This window comes from Drosophila serrata, unplaced genomic scaffold, assembly GCF_035046125.1.
Source record: "Drosophila serrata isolate PLE 108 unplaced genomic scaffold, ASM3504612v1 contig_240, whole genome shotgun sequence".
Lineage (NCBI taxonomy): Eukaryota > Metazoa > Arthropoda > Insecta > Diptera > Drosophilidae > Drosophila > Drosophila serrata.
The window spans coordinates 11,128,830-11,154,424 of record NW_028257138.1 but is presented as its reverse complement, the minus strand read 5'-3'; the positions used below and the strand labels follow the sequence as shown (position 1 = coordinate 11,154,424).

At 38.6% G+C, this 25,595-nt stretch overlaps 5 protein-coding genes and 1 pseudogene across 8 annotated transcripts in view; 3 read left to right on the top strand and 3 right to left on the bottom strand.

The window, feature by feature from the left end:
* The window catches only part of Mco1 (Multicopper oxidase 1), a 265,366-nt gene that overhangs the window by 109,821 nt on the left and 129,950 nt on the right, over window positions 1-25,595 (bottom strand). The window lies entirely within an intron of this gene.
* Cks30A (Cyclin-dependent kinase subunit 30A) lies at window positions 244-2,614 on the bottom strand. The gene is made up of 2 exons (XM_020946775.2): window positions 1,094-2,614; window positions 244-1,034 (listed from the first exon to the last, which is right to left on the bottom strand). Exons 1-2 carry the CDS (start codon window positions 1,147-1,149, stop codon window positions 863-865), a joined length of 228 nt encoding a protein of 75 aa, XP_020802434.1. The 5' UTR covers window positions 1,150-2,614; the 3' UTR covers window positions 244-862.
* LOC110179291 (uncharacterized) lies at window positions 2,827-5,554 on the bottom strand. The gene is made up of 6 exons (XM_020946776.2): window positions 4,854-5,554; window positions 4,438-4,779; window positions 4,105-4,387; window positions 3,810-4,048; window positions 3,046-3,753; window positions 2,827-2,983 (listed from the first exon to the last, which is right to left on the bottom strand). The coding sequence occupies exons 1-6, from the start codon at window positions 5,009-5,011 to the stop codon at window positions 2,881-2,883; spliced, it is 1,833 nt and encodes a 610-aa protein (XP_020802435.2). The 5' UTR covers window positions 5,012-5,554; the 3' UTR covers window positions 2,827-2,880.
* LOC147644061 (C-type lectin 37Da pseudogene) lies at window positions 5,214-6,389 on the top strand (annotated as a pseudogene).
* Window positions 6,770-7,445, top strand: LOC110183805 (C-type lectin 37Da-like). Its single transcript, XM_020952157.2, has 2 exons — window positions 6,770-6,866; window positions 6,929-7,445. The coding sequence occupies exons 1-2, from the start codon at window positions 6,779-6,781 to the stop codon at window positions 7,384-7,386; spliced, it is 546 nt and encodes a 181-aa protein (XP_020807816.2). The 5' UTR covers window positions 6,770-6,778; the 3' UTR covers window positions 7,387-7,445.
* Window positions 17,409-25,595, top strand: part of LOC110183787 (putative cytochrome P450 6d5) — an 87,822-nt gene continuing 79,635 nt past the window's right edge. For all 4 annotated transcript variants that reach the window (XM_086831452.1, XM_086831451.1, XM_086831450.1 and 1 more), the window contains exon 1: window positions 17,409-17,854. The gene's annotated coding sequence lies outside the window, so the exon portion shown is untranslated. The remainder of the gene's footprint in view (window positions 17,855-25,595) is intronic.

The window sequence follows — 25,595 nt, the reverse complement described above, 5'->3', positions numbered from 1 at the left end:
TGTATACATACTGCTGTATTAAAATCATTTTTGAATTAGTGGGGCTCTGATAACCAAGATCAATTTATAAATTACCCTGCAAGAATAAAGAATTAGTAAGTATAACGATTTAAAGAAAATAATTAACTTACTTGACTTGACATGATATAGGAAACTTCTTTCCTGGACTTATAATAAAAAATTCCTCATAAATATATGTATATCTTAAATACCACCCATAACTAACAGTTAAAAATGCTGAAGTTTGTTCGATTTCGGGAAAACTTTGAGCAATCAACGCCTCAAGCCTCGCCTCATACATTAAACATATTTATTTTTAAGTGTATTATATTATGTGTAAACATATTTGTATTGATTAAGAATTTCAAGATCACAAATCAGATTTCAATTAAGCTTAGTAAAAGTGAACGAATTCTTCCTTTCGCTTCCGCTTCCGTTTCGAAATGGCAACATAAGACGACGTGTGGCAAGTGGCCAAGGGGGGGGAGTCATCTGTACATGCAACCGCGCCTCCCGGTATTTAAAATATGCGTGTGATGAAATGGCAAACTTCGTTTTTATCTCTAAATGCTACATTTACAGGTATAGGCGGTATAGGTAAAGATAGGAAAGGATCTGCCACAGACACGTAGTAAAAGTAAGAGGTAAAAACTGCTCTCCGCAGCGACTCGACTCGACGTGAAGATGAATGATTGTCGCAACAGTTGGTTCCGAGCAACAACCACCACCACCACCGTATCGTAGCAGCTGCCGGATGAGCATGCCAGTGTTAGGGTTAGGGGTTCGAGGGGTACAAGAGGTAGGTAGTAGGTAGGTAGGTGTGTGTATCTGCTGCGGTTGTTGTTTTGATCCGCCTCGATGCCTACTCCTCGGTCTTGGGCCTCCGGAACAGTAGAATGTGCGGCTCCGGCTTGTGGATCATGTAGTGTATCCATCCGCGCGACTGCTGCACACCTATCGAACGCCACTCGGCCTCGGTCATCAGATGCGTCTTGGGCACCATTTTCACCAGCTCCTTGGGCAGCACCACATGTCTGCGGGATTTACAGTTTCAGCCTTTTGGATAATTCTTCTCAGCGGCGGGCGCACTCACCTGTACTCGTACTGCTCGTCGTAGTATTTGTCCGAGTAGTAAATATCCTTGCTCATCTTTCTTGCTTTGCGGGATATCCTTTTCTTTAGATTCGGCAAGTATCGGAATGCGGCGAAAATGTGTGCGAAAATTTGGCGTCTGTTTTTTGCGTGCGGTGAAAGCGGCTTCCTTTGATCACTCTCTCTCTCTCGCTCAAGTCCCGATGCTTGCTCGCATAGGATTTTTAATAAAACACAAAAAAGTGCTTATTTGGCTTCGGCTTTAGTGGTTTTTATCACAATTTGGTTTAATTGACAACAATATATTAACGTTTTTCATTTAATTTAAATAGCATAAAAGTGACGCGGTCCAAACACAAGTGACCGTTTTTCATTTATATTAAAATACCAAAACAGACTAACATTTCAAAGTGCTATCGATAGATCTGTAGTTATCGATATATTACTGTCGCATATTTAACACATACGTTGTTCAAAGCTACCCGCCTATTTAGCATATCTAAAATATAAGTTTTCGGGTATAGCATAGAATATCAAAAATATCGATAAGATTAGTAGAAGGATGCCTTAAAAACTATTTATACAAGGTTGTTGTCTTTGACAAAAAAAAGGTGGAAAACCTCGTTAGCAACCAGACTGAGTTACAGTTTATTTAATTTCCGATAGAGAACTCTTTCATAAGTAGCAGCTTAGGAGTTAAAGCACCAGGTGGCGCTTAGTGGCGGTAAATTTTGAAATAAACTCCTTTGTACAATATATAATCTAAAATATATTTTCCATTTAAAATAATGTATTTTATAATTGTATAGGAAAATGTTAAATATAAAAATCTGATTTTTTACCCTTGCCAGGGTATTATAATATAGTCAGAAACTGAAAACGATTTGAAGGAGTCATTTCCGACCCCATTATTCATATATATTCTTGATCGGCACAAACAGCTGTATCGATTTAACCACGTTTGGTTAAAAATAAAAATTTTCGAAATTTTTTCGATTTTTTTTAGAAAAAATAGGACGGGTTACATCGTAAAAATTGTAAAAAAATTTGAATTTTTTAAAATTTTAAGTTGAGTATGCAGATTTATAAGCCTATTAAAAACTAACACAGAAATACTTTCCGAATTTAAATTAATGCATTTTTGGCTCAGTTATGATATTCTTAAAATTCGAATTATCGAAAAAATTGTCATATAAAAATATTGATAAATATCGTTTCAAAGGAAGCGAATATTTACGCCATCTTTATGACCGATTTATGAATCGATCTTATATTTAAATTTCAAACTCTAAGGGCATACAATCTTCAGCTTTGTTTTTTTTTAATAAACATTAAACCGTATTGTTCTTGTAAGAAAACCTTCACCGAGTCTGGTGGCAATTTCAACTATTAGACACTCCACCTAAAGCAAATCGCTATACACTTGACCATTTGGCCTGCTTCCCACACAAACTAATCGCCGGCGCCGAGCATAAATACTCGCTTCAAATGGTCTGACCCCTCCTTAGTATCCTCCTGCCACGCCCTGGTTCGTCTGCGTGGAAAGGAACGTCCTAAAAGGCTTCCTGCAGACACATAAATTCACCCAAAATGCTCACCACGAAAGGCGGAGGCGGAGGCAGAGACGGAGGCGTTGGCTCTCAGCTCGTGCGAAATCGTACATAAATTTCGCGGTGCGGACAACCCGAAAGTGAGTGCATCCTTCGCAAAAGAAAAATGCAAAGGATGCAAGGATTGCTGGCGAATCTTTGGGTGGTGCAATGTATTTGGTTAACTCTGGGGGAACATTTAATTGGCGGGCTCGTAATACTGCGAGGGAATGAAGATCCAGTTCTTGGCCAAATCGTTGATGGCCTCCTGCATCAGGCGTGATAGGATATCCATAATGTTGCTTACAAGGGATTTATCAATAATTAATTAATATCAATTTAGGAGAAATAATAATAATCGTACTTGCTATCGAGTTCGGTGACGGGTTCCACTGGAAAGTCTTCATCAGGACATACCACCTGCTCGTAGGTCTTCATTGTCTTTTGCCGCTTTCGCTCCTGATTAATCCGCATGAACTTGGACTTGCTGAGGTACTTCCAGAAGAGTTTCTCGAAAATGGTAATACGCTGATCAATGGCCATGCTCAAGTCTATGATCTCATTGGAGCAGAGTCGATTCTTGGACATTAATCGACGAATAAGATCCTTGCGTTCCGTCTCCAACCGCTGTTGTTCGTTCGGTGGCACCGGTTTTGGTGGTTCTGTGATCGAATCTTCTGCCCTTTCTGCAACTCCTACTCCTGAGCCAAACTGGGCACAGGGTGGCAGACCTGCTGTGGGATCGATCTTTTCACCAGGCTCCATATCCTCGAATGTGTCCAAAGTCGGCTTCAAGCTGGTGCGAATATTTAGCTGGAGATAGAGGTGCTCCAAGTAGCTGTCCTCTTTCCACTTGGGATCATCGATGGACTCAATCTCGGCCAGCTCTCCTTTGGCAATCTGGGTGGCGCGATCAAGGATGCGGTGCACCTCCAGGACAATGGGTATGCGCCGGAAGTGCACCAGACGCTCGAGCACTGTCACCGAGATCACGCAAAGCTTCGAGTGATGGCTCTTGAGGCGGAAGATGGGCGGATTAAAGACCACCGAAAAGAACTCGTTGATGATGTAGCTGTCAGAAATTAATTAAGGAAATTTCTCATAGTGATAGCTCGATTTCTAGCTCACCTTTGCCAGCGAAATTCGAGGCATTTTTGACCATAATTATGGACATTGACGAGCTGCGTCCGCTCTTCCCTCAGACAGGCCTCAACATTGACTCGGTTGGGATATATGACATTTAGAAAGTCGGTGCACTCGCGATCCCTCAGGGGCATTTCCGTTTCCTCATTGCTGTCAGCCAGCACTCCTCGAGCTTTGATTTTGTAGCGAGCCTTGGTACTGTTGTAGGTCAGAAAGACCTCAGCCTATAGCAAATTATAGAAATAATAAATATACCTAATCCCATTTCTCCTGATTATACCTCATTCTCGTAATCCAGTGGGCGATAGTCCACCAGCAGTGGCCACACACTCTGTCTTGGAACTGTGAGATTCATATTGAGCAACTTCAGGCCACGATCACGCGATGAAAACGAAAAGGAAAGATGGGACATTGTGATATTCTGCACCCAAATTGGTTGGGTGACATGTGAGAAATTCTTTATGTTCACAGGCAGCAGCTCCTTGGTGAGCAAGCACTTTTCGGGATGAAAGTCTGAGATCTCCAGATGAAAATGCCAAAGGAACTTGCGCTTGTCATCGGTGCTAGAAATATCCATAGTATCTTTTGACTTGTTAATTACTAAAATACTTACTTAACTTCATAGGTGAGTAGATGATCGCCATATAGAAAGAAGTATGCCGTGGCAGTGAGGGCCACCACTTCATCGGGCTTGATGACCAGAAGTTCCTGGTTAATATGGAGCAACCTACGGTGTGGGCAGTTGAAGAGCTGGCGATACTGATTGAAGCCAACTTGTGTCCTTAGTGGCTGACATTGGCAATTCTGGATTCGCTTCAGGGTCAGCTTGGTGTCTGTGGACGCGAGATTCTTTACCCAGAATATGATCTTCAGAGGTTGACTATGAATCTGGCGAATGGGAATCACGATGGTGTGTTCATGTTCGGCACGATTCGAGCGCAACTTCTTGTTCAATCTAAGCTTATCAGTTGGGAAAGGAAAGGGTTATGTCAAGTAACCCAAAGGATCTGGTTATGGCTAAGAACTCACCCTGTTATGTCAAAGCTCTCCCAATAGTAGATCTTTAGAATTGGCGGCCGGACAACTGTTAGGTTCTCCACCATCAGCTTCTTGTAAATGGGTGCCGGTCTGAGTGGGGTACCGCAAGGCAGTGCCGTCTTAATGGGAACAGCGGGCTCTTCTGACATTTTTGTACCAAAAATATATATTATATATTATTCTAGCCTGACATTTACTGCTATTGAAGCTACTTCTCTCTAAGCTGTGAGGTGTATAATTAATTTTAGTTACCCTCTCTTCCTGGTTATCCAGATATTATTGCCTTGGTCAGGAGAAATTTTTGGGGTCACTATCACTATAGATGTTAATACTCAAGAAGCCGCGGACAGAATGAGGTCAGCACGACGGCAGAAGCTGTATTTATACTCTTTGAGTGTGGAGAATACGGAGAAAGTAAAATAGAGAGCGCGAGAGAGAAAGGGCTATCTCTATAGAGATAAGTAGAGAGAGATAGAGATAAAGAGAGACCTCTAGAGATACACAGAGAGAGAGAGAGAGACAAAGGCAGAGAGGGAGAGGCAGTAAGGTAGAGATAGGTAGATAGAGAGATAGAGAAAGATATAGTCTTTCGATCCGACCGGTTCAAGAGCAGACAAAATCTTTTAAAATAAGAAATGTAAAATCAAAGGTAAACTAAATTATTTATTATTATTTTGTTTTAGTAAAAAAAATAATTGCAAGATAATATGCAATAAGCAATCTTATTAAGAACCCACTTTAAAGCCCATATTTGCTTAGCCCTCTTATAAAGCCCAAATTAGTATTTACTCTAGACTAAAATCAAGAGTATCATTTCCGTCGCTTAAGGCACTTTAAGTTGAGTATAAAAGAGCTTTGCTCGAAGGCCTAGCCATCAGTATGTGCAAAATGTTTACTAAATTCGCTATTCTTTGTTCGGTATTGTGTCTATTTTCTTTGGCTGGAGCTCTTGAAGTGACTCCATACATTGAAGATGGTAAATATGACTCTATCGATATATATATATATAAACGTTTCTAATTTGTAAAGTACACCTTAGGGATACCGCAGTACCTGAACATTACCACAGGACCGTTCCTTAAGATCGGCCATGGTTATTATTACATTGAATTGAGGACTCAAAAGAATTGGTTTGATGCCTTCGCATCATGTCGTCGCTTGGGTGCCAATCTGGTTTCTTTTGAGACTATTGAAGAATGGGATTTAATCAATCAGTATCTCTGGAAAAATAATATTGGCTATGTGTATTGGGTCTCGGGAACGGACTTGGCGAGTCAGGGAAAGCATGAATGGTTCTCCACCGGTCAACCAATATCCTTAAAAATATGGTATCCTGGAGAGCCAAACAATTATAAGGGAAATGAACATTGTGACCTGCTGGGAGATAGAGCAACTGAAAGCAACTACAACACGTTGAATGATTATAATTGCGAAAATAAGTTTCTGTACATATGCGAAGCGCCGCTGGCGAAGACAGTGTCTTTTGTTATTTGGCAATAAAATAAAAGCAGTTTATATAATAATAAATAAAAGCAGTCTGCAAAGAAACTGAACAACTAGATCTTATTTATAAAAGAACAAACCGTTTCAGATAACTTTTTATTCATAATCTTGAAAAAAGAATGAAGCACAAACTTTAAATCTAAACTAAACAACATTGTTTATTTTTTTATTGAGTCGGCAAGGAAAAGAATTCCCAGATAAAATGACTACCTGGCAATTATTTATTGTACTGCTTATTTTGTTTGCCATTTAAAAAGCTATATTTACTATACACTCTAAGAAAATTGAAATTAATGTTTATTTAAGTATAAGACTATCTCTAAATGTGGGGTAAATACATATATCTTTTTTTTTACCCTTAAGTTCAGTATAAAAAGGTTGAGTTCTCAGACGCATTTATCAGTATTCGCAAAATGTTCATAAGACGAACAATTCTCGGTTCTATATTGTGCCTATTTTCATTGGTCGGATGTTTTGAAGTGACACCAACCATAGAGGATGGTAAAATAAACTACAAACTACAAAATAAGTTAAATTTACCAACTCCTATAAATGTTCTCTAGGAATACCGCAGTATCTGAATATAACAACTGGTCCGTTTACAAAGATCGGCCATGGATATTACTATATTGAAAGAGTTACTGCAAAGAATTGGTTTGATGCTTTCGCTGCCTGTCGCCAATTGGGCGCCGATCTTATAGCTTTTGAGACCATTGAGGAATGGAACTTGATCAATGCTTTTCTCTGGAAATACAAGATAATGGCCCAGTATTGGACTTCAGGCACTGATTTGGGAAATCAGGGAAAACATGTTTGGTTGTCAACCGGTCAACCGATATTACTTAAACTTTGGGGTCCCGGAAATCCAGATAATTACAAAGGTGCCGAGCATTGTGATGAGTTGGGATATTTGGCAGTTGAATCGAATTACAACTCTTTCAATGACAATCGTTGTGACAAATTGGGCCTATTCATATGTGAAGCAGCACAGCCAAAGACAGCATCGTTTGTTATTTGGTAATAAAAAAATGTAGACAACAAATGTTTATAAATAAAAGGAAATTGATTAGTTAAAGAAAACTTTTCTTATTTAGACAAGTGAGAAAGTCAGAGAGCAACTATGCGCAGTGTACACCATTGCGTATGAGTATTCTTCGATAATCCTGTGTGCAATTCGTTTTTGTTTGCGAATTGACAAAGTGCCAGAGGCCAGAGTGGGCGGCAGCAACAAACAAAAAAAAAGAAAGGCGAGCAAGAAAAGGACATTAGCGCCGCATTGAAAAATAAACCTCCTGCCGGGAATCGAACACACACGCACACCTGTATTATTGCATTTGTGTGTGTATGGGTCTAGCTGTAAATGCAGATGTACAGATACGTTGAGCTTCATCGAGAAAACATCGCTTACAGTTAGTGCGTTGACAGTGGGAAAAGGTGAAAGACCAACAGCAATTAGAGTACAGTGGAGTCAGACAACAAAAGAAAATCAGTAAAGGATCCTTTTTTTGAAATATCTGAAAAAAATCAACTGAAATTAATAGTATTAATATGTATTAAAATATAAATCAGAAATAGATCGGTTTTTAAACCTTTTAAAGGTAACTTTTTGTTACCCAACAAGTTCAGGGAATAATCCTTAGATTTCGGCTCCAGTTAATATGTTATTTAAGCTATATCTTAACTATTTGTTTAAGAAGCTTTTAAGAAACAGATATAATACCCATTTATTTTAAATATATAACCTTTTATTTCCCATTTCCTATCACAAGTTCTTCAAAAAAAAAAAACAAAGACTTTAATCGTTGTCCTCACTTCATGTCCACTGTCCTGACAGCAGCTACAACCTGTGTGCATCAATCACAACCTTTGACAGTGTCGCTGCCACGCTTATCAGTCATGTCCTTGCCACTGTCCTCCCCCGCCTTCCCTCCTCCCTCCTCCCTCTCATGGCACTATCAACTCCCTCTCGTCGCCCATCACCAGGAATCTGGCATAACAATGGTGGAAAATGGTCTATGACCAGAATACAGGAATCCCAGAGAGTAACACGGCAGCTGCAATTGTCGGCGACTTTTAGCTTCTTGTTGCTCATGCTAGAGTCCTTTTTCGAGTCCTTTTTATGAGAGAAATATACTCTCGCTTTCGCTCTCTCTCTCTCTCTCAGTGTTCCAAATTTGCCATCGTTCCAATTTTCACTCAAAGCCCTGCATTGCCACACGTTCCAGCTCAATGGCGACGAACTTGATGGTTTTTAAGCAAATATTTTGCATGACCTTTTTTTCCGTGTTTATGTTGCAAGAGCTGTTGGCCAGCGACAACTTGTTGGCCAATTGTTGTGGCTAGGACTTTGAGCTGGCCAAAGAAGTTTGTGGGTATGATATAGGGGTATCCCGAGACCCTTCATAGCTCAGTCAACTCCTTCAGAGTGTCGCTGGCTGCGCATAATTATGGCTTAATTTGCAGCTGAAGCAGCAACTAATTACTACGGCAAAAAATACTCAACTACCAGTTTTTTTTTTCTTTCTGCCTTTTTTTTGGGGAAAAGCACATGGCAATTAAAAACTTTTTATGCAAGACATTTTTTAACAATGCTCCCCTCCTTCTGGGGCAGGTAAACTTGGTCCCCAGGAATCCCGGGAATCCTTGTTGTCGCGCTTCATAATTGAAAATCACTTAGAGCGTAAAGTGAGGAAAAACATTTTCACAACTTGGCAAGGGAAAAACCATCCTGCTGGGAAGATGAGCCTTTTGGCTGCAATTAACTGCTTAAAGGTGATAATGAGATACCTGAGAGAATCAGAAAAATTAACTTTAAGCTGTTAAATTATTAAATATAATATGGTGAATTGTTGCTAGAATTTTTAATTGAGGTGTTAGTTTTTTAAGGCATGTAATATATTATTAATATTTGATTTTTTTAATAGCCACAAAGTCTTTCGGTTAGTTGTAGATTTTGCTATACATTATTTAACTTTATGTTTACTTAATAATGCAGAGATTTATGTATACTAGCATTGTCTAGCGATTTTTTATTTAATCAGCAAAAAAAAAGTAAAAATGGAGACAAAAAGCCTTTCATTTTTATAACCTTTCAGGGTATCATAATTTTAGTCAGAAGCTTAAAACTCAGCAAAGAAATTATTTGCCACCCTATAAATCAAATATATTCTTGATCAGCATGAAAAGCCGAGTCGATTTAGCTATGTTTGTAAGAAAACAATTATTTATAAATTTTTTGTTAAAATTTTATAAGGGGTTACATCGTTAAAATGGTCAAAATTTGATATAAAATTAAAATTTTTATATTTTAAACCCCAGTATACAGCTTTTTTAGCCCTAAAAAAACTAGCACAGAAACGCTTTCCGTATTGAAGTTAAAGCATTTTTGGCTTAGTTATGAATGATTTTAAATGCAAGAAAAGTATGTAAGACTACTGCTTTAAAAGTGATTTTTAAATAAATTACATTTTCTATAAAATAGACATAGAATATTTGAAAACTATAGCTTTAAAAGTGCATATAAATTGAATTAAATTTTCTATAAAATATAAATAAAATATCCTGCTGAAAGACCTCACCAAACCCATTGAGTTGGAGTGAGTCCAAGTGGTTTGCTTCGCCATCATTGCCACCAGAGGTTAGATGCCCCCTTATAGGAGGGGGCGTGGCAGTCACTGACATTCAACATCCGATGCTGCGCCCCATTCCATTCACCAGTTGAAAGAGGCGCCAGAAGAGGAGCAAGAATTGCCAGGCCACAAAACAAAAGCATTACACTACAGAAAGGGGGAGAGGGGATACGGCAGTGGCTGCTGCAAACAATTATTGTTATTTCAATTGAAATGCAACGCTCACCGACCCCGGGAAAACTTCCTTTTCCAGAGTCGCTCTCCCCTGACCCCTGCCTGAAGTACAGTCATCGCATCGCCAACCGCAGCTCTGTGGCCTTTGTAGAATTGCTATCAAAATTATACACCTTGCAGCGATGAACGAGGATGAACGAGAATGAACGACGAGGAAGGATGATGAAGGAGGCTGCTGGGTTCATTGTAATGCAAATTACGTATACGCCACGGTGGTGCTACCCTCACTCTCCTCAATGTTATGTGCATACTTTTGACCCTTGCCATTGTCAGAGCTACAAAAAAAAAAATGTAATAATAATGAAAATATGAGAGAGCGCTTGTTCCGGCATTTTGTTAGGAAAATGCAATTAAAGCATTAAGCGGCGTGGAAAATAATCGCAAATCCATGTGTGCGCTCGCATGACCTTTCCCTAAGAACCTGTTTGCATTGCCGGAATTTCCTTATTGGCTTTGACTCTCCAAAAGTGAACCACTTAATCATCAAAATAAGTTTAAACCGAAAACTTTGACCAGTGTCCAGAATGTGGCGAAAAGGAAATGCAACATTTTGCAACAGGAAATGCACTCGACTAACTTTTCCTCCCCCCTCTTCCACCCAGTTCGGACAGTCCAAGGACCAGGAAGTTGTCGCATTTAAATGGGAAAACTTCAAATGGATACACAAATACCAGAAATTGCCCCAAAGAGGCAATAGTAGCAGCAGCAGTTGGGTAACAAAATTGTATGTGCTAACGACTGATAACGAAGCAAATGGACATGGCTTAGTCCGCGGGGAGGGGAGGAGATGAAGAAGAGCAAGGCTCTGCCTTGGACCACAAACCGGAAACGGAAGCCGCATCCGCCACGCCATCGCTGTCATCATCGCCATCATCATTGTCATCGTCATCGGCATTTGAGGGGGGGAGTGGCTCCTGCGCTTTCCATATGCATTTCCCCCACACACACACACAGTCATGAAATACCTGTAGCCTGTCAGCCTTTAGCTAGGCCTGCTTGCTTTTCCGCTTTTCCAACTCTTTTCACATTCACCGCAAGCAGCTTAACGCATGGAGATACTTTTCCACCTGCGTTATATTCATTTCAGGACAATGTTTACTGTGTGCGCGGAAAAGCTATTGACAGAGAGAGGAAGTTTCAGGATAACTATAATATTAACAACTCTGATATAGGAGAACTTTAAATTTTAGTTAATTTTTTAGCTTCAATATATACTGTTACCTTTTGAAATGCATTTAGCTCATAAAAATACAATTTTTATGTTACGCTTGGAGCGACAACTTTTAGACAGCCAAAAAGATAGTCTCATGTACATGTTTGGAGATAAACCAAAAAGTACAGATGGGTTAGGGCATATATGTACGTGTTGGAACAACATTTCCAAAAGGAAACTTTATACTTTTGACCAGTTTATGGTTGCGAGAGTGTGGAAAATGGAACTATAGATACTCTTTCAAGGATAATTTAAGGATCTCGGATCTATTCTATAAGTTCTATAATATTTTGTAATATGTTGTTACATTAAGATGCTTTCCACTCTTAAGACATAATACCATAAATATCAACTATATTTAGTTATTGTATTTATCACATATTTGATAGAGTATTTACAGCTTTCCCTGTGGCATTTTCCTTTATGTTTTTCTTTTTTTTGGTTAGTTGGTTGCGTTGGTTGGTACTCAACTGCAATGGCAACTGGCGAAAACCGACAAAAAATATTCGCTCTGAATATTTAATTGTGCGCGTTCCGTGCATTTATCTCGTGTGCACACACACACACACGGCACACTCTCCTTTTTCCACCCAACACACACACACACACAGTAGAGGGAGTGTGTATGTGTGTGTGGGGGGCGTGGCTTTTGAGCTGGTTTTGTTGCGGTTGCATATTTTGTGGCTCTTTCGGGTCTTTTCGATTTTCGAAATGCGCTTTTAGTTCGCCAGCTTCTGTTGTTTGCCTTTCTTTGGCCTCGTCCTTGCATCCCAGGATCTAGTTATTGTTGTTTGTCCTTTTTGCAGCAGCATCACAAAAACCTGGCAACTGTATAAATACAAAATTTCTTAGTTTAGTTTTCTCTTTTCTGTCTTACTTGTTTTTGTTTTTATTGTTATTGGCGAGATGTCTGGGCTTTCTCAGTCTGTCTGGTTTTTGTGGGTGGGTTGCCAGTTACTTGCCTTTTTTGACGTTTTCTGGCTTAACTTTGTTTTTGGACCGGAATTGAAGATGGTCTTTCCATATTGATATGTAAATTCCTTTTGGTTCGGAAGTTGTCATTGTGGTTTCTCGTCGATATCTATCAAAGGGGGACTTGAAAATGGTTTTACTTGCCACCAAAAGGAAAGAAATATAAGCACATGAAGATTAGGGGATTAAGAGTGTTCTAAATATTATAAATTCAACATTTTTTGTAGCAATTTTAAGCAGTATACAAATGCTAATTAATTATTTGTTTCATAGCTTAAATATGTTTATTTTATAACTTTCCTGTTCCTGTTTTGACTTGTGTATCTCCTAATCCCCCCAAACTATAATCAATTTAATCCCATTACTCATTTACATATCCTGTCCGATTCCGGCATGTTAATGACACAAAATGCAACATTGTTATCGCGGGCATTGCATTGCAATCCCAGGACACAAAGTCCCTCCCCCGCCTGATTTTCCCTCAATTTACTTACTTATCCCTGGCACCACAAAAACCGATGGCATATTTGAAATATATATCGCAAAATGGCAAACAAATCAACATAATTTGGCCAGCTGGTCGTGGTTAAGAGCTAATTTGCTTCCTTATTGCATATATTTTGGCTTGAATTTTAGTCCCTCGTAAAATGGGGAAACATTAATTAAAATTATGCCGGAATTTGCAAAATAAATTCGTTATATACTACATAATATAAAACGGACTTTCATTTGTGAAAGTGAGGTGAGAATCGTCCTTGAGGCAATCGTTTCTGTATTAATTACGCTCAATTAATGCATTTTACACGCGCTCGGTTCCCAGGAACGTGACTAAGCTGCCTGTTTCCTGTTTTGCCTCCATTTTGCAGCTTCATTAAAACGCATATAACTCAATTAAATGGCTTATGAGGTTAACTTTCATGTGCAGTCGACCCAATACCGCAGTCTTAACTTGGCTTATGATTTTTATGGCCAAACTGGCTTTTGGCACCAGGCACAACTTGGTCCTAAAGTGATTAATTACAAACAATTTCGACCTTTGACCTTAAGAAAATGCAATTTCCACCCCCACTTACCTGTCACAGAATTTCCATTCGCTTGACTTCTTGTGCAGTTCTGAGATAAAACTTATTTTTCGTATAGAAACATGCAAATTGAGTTTGAATGCCCGGATGGGCATTCATTTCGTTTGAATGCATTTTGCAGGACATTCTTGGCCAAAATTGCCAATACCTGGCAAGGTGTGAAAGGTTATTATGCGGTTTCAAATGGCAATAAATTGATTTTTGTACAAAAATATCAACTAGGGTTGCATAGATTTGCCTAATCTCTGAAATATTGTATTTTAATCAAATAAAGTGACTGACAGATTAAAGAAAATCGAATGATTCATAGAATATTTCACTTGGACTAAGTAATCAACTTCATCTTCTGTCAAGATCTAAGAAATTATACTTATGATAATACCACTTGTAACTCCCTTAAGCCTAACTAAGTTTATAAAGATTAGATTCATCTCATAGCTTAGTGGCTTAACTTATTAATTAAGCTTAAATATGTCTATTCTCGTAAGCAAATATATAATTCGTATAACGTGCTCAAGGCCAAAAACCATTTGCAGTTGCTCGCAAAGCCAATTAGTCTTGACAAATATTTTCTCTGGTCTGTGCCACATTACAAAACATTTTGACTGTGGCCAAACAAAGTTGGACTAATGAGCTGGCTCTCTCTCCCAAAAAAAAAAGGAAAATAACCACTATCCTCGGCTTGTGCAACTCAATTTACAGTCGTTGTCATGCATACGAAGAAAAAAAACATTATTAAGAGTACAGCCAGAGAAGCACTCAACCACAAGTGTCCCATCAGCCAGTCATGGGGCCTTTGAGGAGAAGGAAACCAAACAATTTATCTCAACGTAAATTTGGCGCAACAACTGTCGGGGATGCTGCGTAATTTGGGGGCAAGGTGAGCACTGAGCACTGCCATAAGCAGGACATTGTTTGTCGACGGCAGCCATAAGCGTGTAACCAAATGTCAACGGGCATTAAATTAAAATACCGTAAAAATATAAGCCAGAGAAGATGGCGGAATCAGCCTCACCCGAATGACTCCCCCAGATTTTCTGGAGTGGCAAGCAACAGCTGTTGCCTGATGGGTTGAACCCACATTCATAGTCACTCTCCCCCCTATCAACCCCATATCCTTATGCGAACGCATCCTGGCATGTCCTGGCGCACGCATTAGCCATTTTCCCTGGCCTTGTCTGCGCGAGTTGGTGGCTCGTTTATGCTCGTTAGACATGCAAGATGAGTGGATAACTTTTCCTCTATGGGTCTTGAAAAATTGGAATAATATTTATAATTATTATGTAGGAGGAAATTACATTTCGGTGCCAGGTTTTTCCGCATCCCCCGTCGCATCCTCAGGTGATGATGGCTCCAAATTGTCGCTGCCGGGAGCAGAGTGTAAAATGAGGTTATTCTGCTCTTAGGGGGGCGGAGATAATATTAATACGAGTCTTTTGATATATTTTTAGGCATTTCCTCTGGGTTAATTTTGAAAATGAGAAAAAAAAGTAGGAAGCTGGAATAAAAAGGTAATTAGGAAGCATGGTGTGCCAGGAGCTCAGTTTGGAAAAGTAAAAAATATGATTTTTTATATCCTTGCAGGTTCAGAAGCTTAAAACGATGTGAATATATATTCTTGATCAGCATCAAAAGCTAAATGGATATAGCTATGTTCGGCTAAAATTTTATTTTTTTCAAAATTTTGAAAATTTTTTAAGGGATCATCGTCAAAAATTTGAAAAAATTTGAAAAAATTTTAAGTCTTAAATTTAAATTAAATTTAAAACACTAAACACTTTAAATTTAAAACACTAATAAAAACTAGCATAGGAAAGGTTTCCGAATTGAAATTAATGCATTTTTGGCTTAGTTATGAGATTTTTAAACTTTGATTAGTCGAAAACATTTTACAATAAAATTATAAATATCAATTCAAATAATGCGAATATTTTAAGCTTATTTATGATTGATTTCCGATACGATCCTATAAATTAATTACCATCTGCAAGGGTATATCCACTTCTGCTTCTCGAACTTAGTTTCCTTTCTTGTTTTGTTTTAATGTCTCCAAGGCACTCTTACAATTTTAAAGGCTACAAGACTAATTAAATTAAAAAAAATGCTTAAATTATTTATTAATAAGCATATTCTTGTGAGAAGAAAGCAATTTCAAAAACAGAATTTAAGGCATGCGATTTTTCACCATTCGTTTGGTTCTGGTCTTTACTTCTGTTAATTTACATGTCCTGCAGGGATGTGGGCTCTGTTAAATTCAATTGAAACTAAAAAAACAGATTTTCCTCAATTATAGGCTTCTCTTAAAATTATTATTTAAATATTTAAGCCCAAATATAAAGAATTAGTATTAAGCTACCCGTATCGGCTTGCTTTTTTCAATTTTTCTGTTTTTTAAAAAGACAATGCCAAAAGAAATTACCGGGTAACAGAGCTCGCTCTCCCAGGGAGAAAGTTTGCAGAAGTCCTGCAGCAGGATGAGAGAGAAAATGGCTGCTTAACAGCAAGCTCTCTGCTATAAAAATGTTATGTTCTGGGCACGTTTTTGCCAGATTTTGTAGCCGTTTTTGTGGCGACTTTAAGAGCTCTCTGTTCTCTGCACTCTGCACTCCGTACTCTGCTCTCCCCCACAGCTTCTTTGTTGTCTAGCCCCGGCATAGGGAGCAACTCCTTTTTTGCTGGCTTTAGAAGCTACTTAAAGTAATAAGCGAGTTCGTCCTCCTTTCTTTATTTTAGACCCAGTCATAAAGTGTGCAATCCGAGGGAGAATGCACGCGGGCAATGCGAGCAAATAAAAACTTGAAATTACGAACATAAAGCGGGATAGATAACGAGAATATATCCTTCCTTCAGCGAGCTAACAAACTGTCAAATCCGCCCAGGCAGGCCGCCAATTTGAATGCAAACTGCTCAAGAGCAGGACCCAGTAGGTGTTTCATGATTCTCAGTCAATTTGCGAATTACGGAACCCACCTGCCCGAGGCATCTGCCTGGCCAGCAGATCTGTCCTGTTTCTGCCCCTGCTTCGGTCCATTTCCTGCCGCTTTTCCTTACTTTTTCTCATTTTGTTTTTTTTTTTTTAGCCCGGAAAGCAAGGCCTGCGGAAAAGGTCAATGTGCCAGGATGGGGGCGAAATAGAGGGTAGAGTCCTGAGTCCTCTCAAGACCCTTGGGGGCAAAAGCTTAGGAGTGAATCTAAAAATAAATAGAAATAATGCGAATTTCCTTGGCCTGGTTCGATTTTTTCTCAAAATAAATAAAGGGGAAATTAAATGAAATTGGGGGGTAGGGAGGGAGCTGAAATCCCTTGGAATTATCTAATTAGCCTTAATTTCCATTTTCTTGGTTGTTTTGTTTTAAGCTTGCTTTTCGTGGCTAAATATTTGCAATTCATTTATTAATTCTTAGACAACCTCAAGAATTAAATGGATTTAAGGAGTCTAATATATAAATCTCTTTCTGTGCTTATTTATTTTGTCTAAAAAAAAATACAACCAAATATGTCATAAAAATATCTCTTCAAGTTTCAGGACTTTACTTCGAAGATGAATAGAGATTTTATATAATATTATCAATTCGGACATAAATTATAATACTGTGCAAGGATATTAAGTAAGTATTTAACCACCCTCCCCCACAATTAGAAGAGATAAATATTTAAATTTTCCTACTTTCCAATCAGAGCTAAAAGCTTCCATTAAAAATGTAAATAAATCAAAATGATCGTGCTTCCGGCGAGCGCAAAAAAATGGCTCGCTCACAACAGAATTCTGTTAATTTAAGCTCAGTCTAACAGAGATATTCACTCCTTCAAGATCTGTTAATGAATTTTACTTCCTACATGATAATTTTACTCCATGTATCTGTAATCGTGTAAAAATGTTATCTACACGTCTATGACGAGCATTTTTTCACTCCCTCTTCATTTTTCGTTCGCAACTTTATTTTTCAGTCGACAAACGTGCAGCTCCACTGAAAAACGCGTGGAAAGCGGGAAAACGGCCGGGAAAATTGTCGTTTGCGGTGATATTCGGTTCGCCGTGAAAAACCAAGCATCCGGAGTGTTTGAATTTTGATCAGCGTGCGAAAATACGGACAGAAAGCAGAAAAATCTGCGGACACACTCGTTTTCTTGTGGTTGGCCTTTAGAGAAAAGAGAATGTGCAAGTGAAAGAGGAAATGTGAAAAAAGTGCCAGTGTTATTGTGAAGTGTCCCTAGTTTCTGTGTCGGTTTCGTATTTATTTATTTATTTTGTTTTTTTTTTTTCTGGTGATCAACGCACATATTTTCTCTGGCCTGTACATTTTTCGCGTGTGTGAACTTCAACAAGAAAGAGACGAGAAAAGCGGAACAGCTAACACGGTGAGTGAAGATCATGCATTGCTTTTTCTTGTCCCCGTTTTCGTTTTGCATTCTCTTGTCCCCTTTTACGTTGTGCTTTCTCATGTCCCTTTCTCTGTTTTGGTTATTCGACGGCCCAGACTCCGTTAGGTTTTCTGTTTTTGATAGTTAACCCTGAAAATTGAATGTAAACAAACGAAACGTAACTGCAGTCCCGTGGGAAGTATGTGGAACTTGAAAGGCGATCCACATTTGTGGAGTGGAACCTTTGGCGGCGTTTGTTTTGATTGCTTGGGGTGGAACTTAAAATGGGAATTATTTGTAAATAGTAATGGGAAGGGTTAAAACGACTTAAATAATTTATTTTCAAGCATTATTTTTATGTTTATCCCCCTTATAAATTATTTATATTATTATACCGTTGCGGGGTACTATTTATTCAATTTTCCTTATAGTTTTCAATGTGTCGAAATAAAAAATTTGCGCATTTGACCACAAAGACCAAATAATCAAATCGCTAGGGTAAATAAAAGCCCAAAGTAGCTTTCTATCTTTTTTTTATAAGACTAAATCTTTATTGATAAATTAATAATGCATTTTCTTTCAATTTTGAAGTTTTAGAATTGTTACAGGAAAATTCAATCTAATTTATATAAAAGCCTTTTAAAAGAGGGAAAACTATTCTGATATATTAAATATAAAACCAAACTGCACCCTAAGGTGTACAGTTAACAAAAAAAGATGCCCTCAGTTGGCTGTAAATTTAATTATTAATACCGCTCGAGCTTTCACCAAAGTCCTAAGCGGTTAAATAAAAGCTTGGATGTCGACGGACCAACTGGCATTTTCATTTGCTAATTACATTTGCGTTTTGGCTTGCGTGGTGCCGCTGCTCGCTAGGAATGTGCAACAGATATTCAAAGTAGCTTTAATTTATAGTACATATAGTGCACACCCCGACTGGCCACGCCCTCCACCCCCGCATGAGAACCGCCCCAAAAACGAGCAAACATTAGAAGCGCCAAAAAGTATGCAACACTACACAACATGAACCCTCTGTTGACTGTCGTCGGGTTGACACACTTCTTCGACACTATCCCCCCCTTCGGTTCTCCCCCTTTAGGCCCTTTCCTCTAGGCCCGGTGGTATTCCCCCGCCACCCCTTCCCTCAAAATTGTGGCCATGTGAAGTACTTGAGTGTGGCTGGCTCCTTGGGCCAACATTTTTGCACTGCACTGCTGGAGAAGCTTATACGGTTGCGTTTTCAATTAGGGAGTGTTCCCGAAACCCGAATTCTCACAAAATATTACAATTTTATACATTTTAAAAGATAGTGTGATATATTTTCTTCCCCTATAAATTGAATATTAACCCTTTGAAGTTGATTTTTGGGAAATGCCACTATCCAGGATCGTTGCCTTTCAATCTGTTAGTTGGTATTCCCCTAACGGCCACTTGGAGACTTACCCCCTTTGGGCAAACACACCCGGGTGCACACCAATGTCTATATACACACTACCCATACACATTGGCACTGGTTGTTGAGACAATCGGGAAAACTGGCAAGCTAGCAAACTGGCGGATCTCTAGCTCGTTTTTTATGGGCACTTAATTGGCGCCAACGAGACCGGGCCCCGCCCAGCGGCTCGAATCAATGGGTATTGATTGATACCCATTCCGCATTCCCATTTCCTGCGAATTCCGATTGCCACCGCCGCCCCCTTGATTGGTAAGAGATTTGTCAGCAAGGTCAGTTTTGGGCCCATCAGGTCAGGGTCTGACCTGCCTTCTGGCCAAGTTAATAAATATGAATGTGCAGCGCTTTGGGCAGACTTCATGGACAGTGCATCACTGTCAGTGCCAGCTGACGATGTCGTACTGCGGCCAAAACAATTTTTTTGTTGTCATTTCCCCCTCTCCATGGTGGAAATTTTTGACGTGGGGCTGATTGGCCAACAAATTATGCCATCCTTGGCGTCCTATTAATCGCTGAATGGGGAAAAAGACTGCTTAAACTCGAATCCACTGAGCTATGGTCATTCGAGGTGCCATTCTCAGTGGATTTCCATTGGGGCTCTCTTATCTAAAGCCATGAGAGGCGTGGTACTAATCTACACTGACAGAAACTAAAAAGTGTATCGATATTTTAGTGATACATTCAACTTTGTTCAGTATTTTATAATTCATTTTATCAAATATTTTATATATTCTAAAGTTTGTAAGGTGATGTATTACAAATCGGCATGTTTGCTTTTGTTTATAATTCATTTTTACGTTGGTTTAATATTCAAAGTGCAAAACATTAAGGCTGTCCAACGGCTTACCAAAAATTAGCTTCTTCTTGTTAACATATTAAATAAATATACACAAATTTATTGGCTTATTAAGGCTTTTATTTTATACCGAAGTCTCTAAAAAAATGTGACATATTAAGAGGAATATTGATCTTTTAAAATTTGTAAGAATCTTAGAAGAAAATCCTTAATTGATATCAAAATGCATTTTTTGTTCAGTGCATCTCTGTATTTATTGCGTGGGTCCGGTCTGAGAACAATGCCGCGAGTGGCACTGGTTGGTGGTTTGGTAGTTAGTGGCTTCTGGTTGATCCATTTGCCTGCTGGCTTTGTGTCGAAGTAATCGCCAGTTTGTTTGTGATGTGTTTAACTAGCGATTTAGTGGCTGCTATTAAACGGGCGGGGTCCTTTGCTCACTCATCAAATTGTGTGCCATAGGAATTACACCACAAACTTTTCACGAGATAAAAAGGAAAATATATACGCAAAATCAACCAAAGCAGATAAAAGTTATATCAAATCTATAAAAGTAACAAACTTCTTACTTTCCCTCGAATAAATCATTTACTCTCAAGAAATTCTATAGCTTATACTTTATTGTTATTCATTTTCCAAGCACACAAATTCTCTGCCAGTGATTGCATAACTTGGCCAAAGTAGGCCATGCAATTTGGTATACAAGCTTTTTCAGTAATCAGCAGAAATCTTGGCTCGTTTGCATATTTAATTCGCATGGCCGAAAATGATAATCCGTCTGGTGAACACTCGCCTCTGCCTGCCATTAAACGCAGCCAGCGCCTGGGAAACTATGCGGGGAAAATTAAATTGTTACCGAGGGAAAGCAGGCAAAGACTGTGGCACCGACAGCAAGATTTTTTTGGGATTTTCCCCGCTGACTTTTCCCATTCACAGAGAGCGAAAGAAAAAAAAGAGGCAAGCGGCTGAATAGCGAAAGGACACAGGACACAAACGGAAGGAAAGCTCTGGCAAGGCCAGGCCTTCAGCCATCTCTCTCTGGCACCTCTTCTCGCCCTCTCGCACTCGCTTATTGTAGTCGCAGGGCGCCAAAGCAAGATAAATGGCGCAGAAGTAAACACATTTGGTGTGAAGAGTTGGCAGGAAGCGGGGGAAAGTGGAAAAGTGGAGCCGCCAGGGAAGCCCGCCCAAGAAAAATCACGAGCAGCGACGAAAGAAGCGAAACAATGGTCGCATTGGCCCTAAAGGAAGCGTCCCTTGAACAGAAGGAATCTTACAAAAATCTGTCAAGGATTTAAATTTCAGAATACCGTTTTTAAAACTATTATATCATAAAGGTGAAGCACATCAATATGATATAGTAGTCCGATTTTCATAAAACAATATAATATAATATAATGGCAATTCTCCAGAAACGTGCACCGCGGCCAAAAACTTAAAATTGCTTAAAAACGAGTATTTTTAACATGATTACATAAAAAATTGGTCAGGATGATCAAGACTAAGAGAATTTTTCATTTTCTAAAATAAGTTTCAAAAAAATCGATGTTAAACACGCGCAAACGCAAATAATGTTGTTTTTATCAAAAAAAGGCATAAAAAATGGCATGTTTTGTTTTGATGCCCATCTATTAAACCGAACCATTTTGCTTTAACTTTTGGTTTCTAATATGACATAAAAAACCCAAAAATTCAATATTAAGTGCAAAAGGACATATCCGATCACCAATATTCGTACAGTTTCAGTTTGAATTATCGCTTTCCAAACTGTCGCGTGCGACATGTCGCGTGCGACCGGGACTAAAATTTAATTTAAAAAATAACTACTTAATATTTTAAAATCAAACAAAATACGTTAGTAAGATAATTCATTGCGTAATTCATTAAAATTTATTGTACTACAATTTTTCATCACGTTTCGCTGAAATCAGAGCTTAAACTGGTTTTTTTCAAATGTAACTTCTATTTTTGTCGCGTGCGAACGCAGTACATTTTAGTGAATATCTTGAAAACAAACAAGGGTTCAAAATCGACCTTAGCACCAATTATAGTGCTAACCAAGAGCTATTCGTTTCAATTTTTATAAAATTAAAATAAAGTCTTGGCACATGTGTTTTTTTAGTTTGAATGCGTATGAATGTCGCATTCGACACCAGAGAATTGCCCATATACAATAATATAAGATGTCTGTATCTAAAATTTGATGCAAATCTGATAAAAAATGGAAAAGTTGTTTTTTTTCTTAAAATTTTCCGATCGTTCCTATGTCAGCTATATATATGTATATATATAGTCCACCGATTTGGCATGCTCCGATTTATATACTATTAAATTATATAGAAGAATAACTCCATAGTTGCATTCAAAAAACTTAAATTTGTTTCAAAACAAATCTCGCACATCTGTGCATATGATTCCCAAGTGGTTGTGACATCCCCGGAACGAAGTGACTGCTGCCGGGCAAGTATCCGACATGTGTTGTGTTACAAAAGTTGCAAGTCATTGTTTATCAGTGTTCAAAGTTAGTAACTGATCATACATAATTACTAGTTAAAGATAATTACTCGTCATAGATACTTACTGGTCGAAGATAATTACTGATCATAGATACTTACTGTTCAGAGTTAATTACTGCTCATTGTTGATCTTCTACATTTAACAACCGTGTCTCTGGCAGTTATATAATATAGTATTCCGATTTTTACAAATAATTTAAATATTTTTAAATACAAAATTGTATAAAAATAAAATATGGCTTTGAATCAAATTAAATTAACATTATAATACCCTGCAAGGGTATATAAATTTAATTAGTTTTGAAGTATAAGGTTAACTCTTTTTTTTTTAAAAAGGACTAAAATATTACATTACATTGTCTTGACATGATTCTAAACAAAAACCTGCATTCCTGCTGACTAAATGTTTGATATTCCCCTGGTTTTATTGCAAATAAAAAATGTAGCAGCAAGTCCGGAAGATACAAAAGGAAAAGCCAGCCAACGAGTAGCAGCCAGATGCTCCAAATGAAGATGATGATGAGGATGATGGTGAAGATGATGATGACGATGTTGGTGCTCAAAATGAGGCAGACTATATATATAGAGAGAGAGGAGGAGGACTACGCCCATTTGACAAGTGTTGTGCGGCAGATTAATTTATTTTATAGCAAGTTTGTGCCACTTTTTGTGCTCCAGCACCGCTCAACGCCCCGAATTTCACATCTTGCAGCGCCCCTCAAAATTGCTCGCATCATAAATAACGCACACTGAGCGCATAAATTGTTAGTTCAGCTCAGTTTTCGGGCCTAGTCCTGCAGGTCCTGTGACTCGCTGTCGTCCTGGACGGCATTTGAATGGCGTGTGCCGGGCATTAAATATTTGGAATGCTCTTTGAATTTCAATTTCCATCTCGGCACCAGGATTTCGTGGGCTTCCGATGTGCGTTCCAATGATTTATGCCCGACATTTCTGCGGAAGCACTGCTCCAGATTAGGCCAGCTGTCCCAGCATTTTGTCCATATCGGGGGGCATTGCAAGGATATTCCCTGTAAAATTCTTCAATATTTGGCCATTTTGCAGAATGCAATAGAAACTGCAGAGGAAAAGTTTCTACAAGTTTCTTATTGCATTATATTGATTAAGAATTTAATGTGCACTAAATGAACTAATTAATATGAAATCTATTTATTTAAATTCGATTTTAGTAGGTTACAAACAAAACTGCGGAAAGAGGCTCATTTCTTCTATTTCTCATTTTAAGGAGGAGCACATGTAATTGTGGCTTCTTAAATAGGAATGATTTGAAGGAGTTTCGAGTCCCAGAGAGTTAAATTTTCATTTTGCAGCCGTCGCCTTTAGTTTTTCGTAGCTTTCATCCTTCCAATTTCTCGTTTTCGGTCTTATCTGTCCTTTCTGGCTGGGCGAAACTTTTCATTCGAAGCGCTCGTGCTGAACTGTTTCCACAGCCATCACTTTATTATTGCCGAAGCCATTCAGGGCAGATTTGAGTCACACCAACACGAGGACGAGGACGAGGATGGGTATGGGGATGAGGATGGGGATGAGGATGGGGATGAGGATGAGGATGCAAGACCACGCACATAAGATGCTTATCCTTGGCTCTCATCTCATGCCCATGCACACACAGAGACCGGGGACTCTCTCCATTCTCGTTCCCGTTCTCTCCTGTCAGGCAATCAGCTTTTACCCCTTTCGACGAAGAAACCGGGAATGAAATCCAAAATGAAATCCTGCTTTTAATTATATTTATACCCAAGTGGCCAATACCAAGGAAAACATACACATACCCATGCATAGATACTTACACTTCCTTGGAATAGAAAACACACACACTCCACCTCTTATGCCACAGAAAAGACAAACACAAAGGCAAAACAATAACAAAATTTCACAATTTCGTAATAAGAAAGTTTTCAGCATGTGTAAAAGGGAAACTGTATGATATGGAAAAAGAAGTACACTACAGAAATATTTGCTAGATGTGAAAAAAAACCAATGTGTTCCAAGTAACATTACTAAAAATAAATAGTATATAATTTAATTAGCTTCTCAACATCCGATGAAAACTGCTATGTGGGGTATAAATATAGGAAATTATAACAAATCAAATTAGCTTGTAGCTTATAAGTCTCATGAGAACTGCAAGTTTCCTTATATTGTGTTTATATTTTCCCAAAATTCTTTGTAGGCCTCATAGGGAATAAGCTAATTTATACAATTTGGTGGGTATTTATTTTTGAAGCACAGAACAAGTCCATCTCTTCTCGAGTTTAGATCGAAAATGTGGAAAATTTTTCAGTATTATAACATATTATGATGATGTATTAGTCTTCTGACAGTAAAACATATACAATTTTATTTTGGACTAAAGTCATTCTGTTTTATAGAATATAATGTTATTATGAGCAATAAAATATGAGCAAAAATGTTAATTCGATTAGCAAATGGTCATAGAAAACCAGTTTCATTTGTCCTTTCCATCAACTCCATCTACAACGATCTTTGACAGCTCTCGTAACCCATTTTAATCCAATCTCGTCCTGTACAATCCTTTTCGGGCAGAATTCAGGACTCTTGGGGGCCATTGTCAAAAGTTAATCAAATCAATGTTTGCTGCCCTGCCAGGTCAGGCGCTTAGCTTAGTTACGTGTCTATTTGTTATTTGTCAATCACTAAGCTACTTTATGTGTGTCAATCGGGGAGGGTGAGATAAAGGTGGTCCTAGTCAGTGGGGGCCATGGATAAAAGGAGAATGGAATGGAAGCCCTCAAGCGCAGCCGCATCTGCGGACCAGGTGCCACAATCATTTCGGCCCACTTTAAGCCCAGCCCGGGATATGCCCTCGAGTACTTTGTTCTTACACTTGACTGACTGCCCATGTCCTTCGTGTCCTTCGCTCTCGGTCCGTGTATGTTTTTGTGCCCAAAGCGACCCTCTCACAGCATCCGTTCTTGCCCCATCTAGTACACATAA

Excerpts from the sequence above, each read along its gene's own strand:
- Cks30A (XM_020946775.2), bottom strand. The coding sequence starts at position 1,149 with ATGAGCAAGGATATTTACTACTCGGACAAATACTACGACGAGCAGTAC. Across the intron at positions 1,035-1,093 it reads GACGAGCAGTACGAGTACAG|ACATGTGGTGCTGCCCAAGG; the intron begins GTGAGTGCGCCC and ends TAAATCCCGCAG.
- LOC110179291 (XM_020946776.2), bottom strand. The coding sequence starts at position 5,011 with ATGTCAGAAGAGCCCGCTGTTCCCATTAAGACGGCACTGCCTTGCGGT. Across the intron at positions 4,049-4,104 it reads CACTGGATTACGAGAATGAG|GCTGAGGTCTTTCTGACCTA; the intron begins GTATAATCAGGA and ends AATTTGCTATAG. Across the intron at positions 3,754-3,809 it reads CTCGAATTTCGCTGGCAAAG|CTACATCATCAACGAGTTCT; the intron begins GTGAGCTAGAAA and ends AATTTCTGACAG.
- LOC110183805 (XM_020952157.2), top strand. The coding sequence starts at position 6,779 with ATGTTCATAAGACGAACAATTCTCGGTTCTATATTGTGCCTATTTTCA. Across the intron at positions 6,867-6,928 it reads GACACCAACCATAGAGGATG|GAATACCGCAGTATCTGAAT; the intron begins GTAAAATAAACT and ends AATGTTCTCTAG.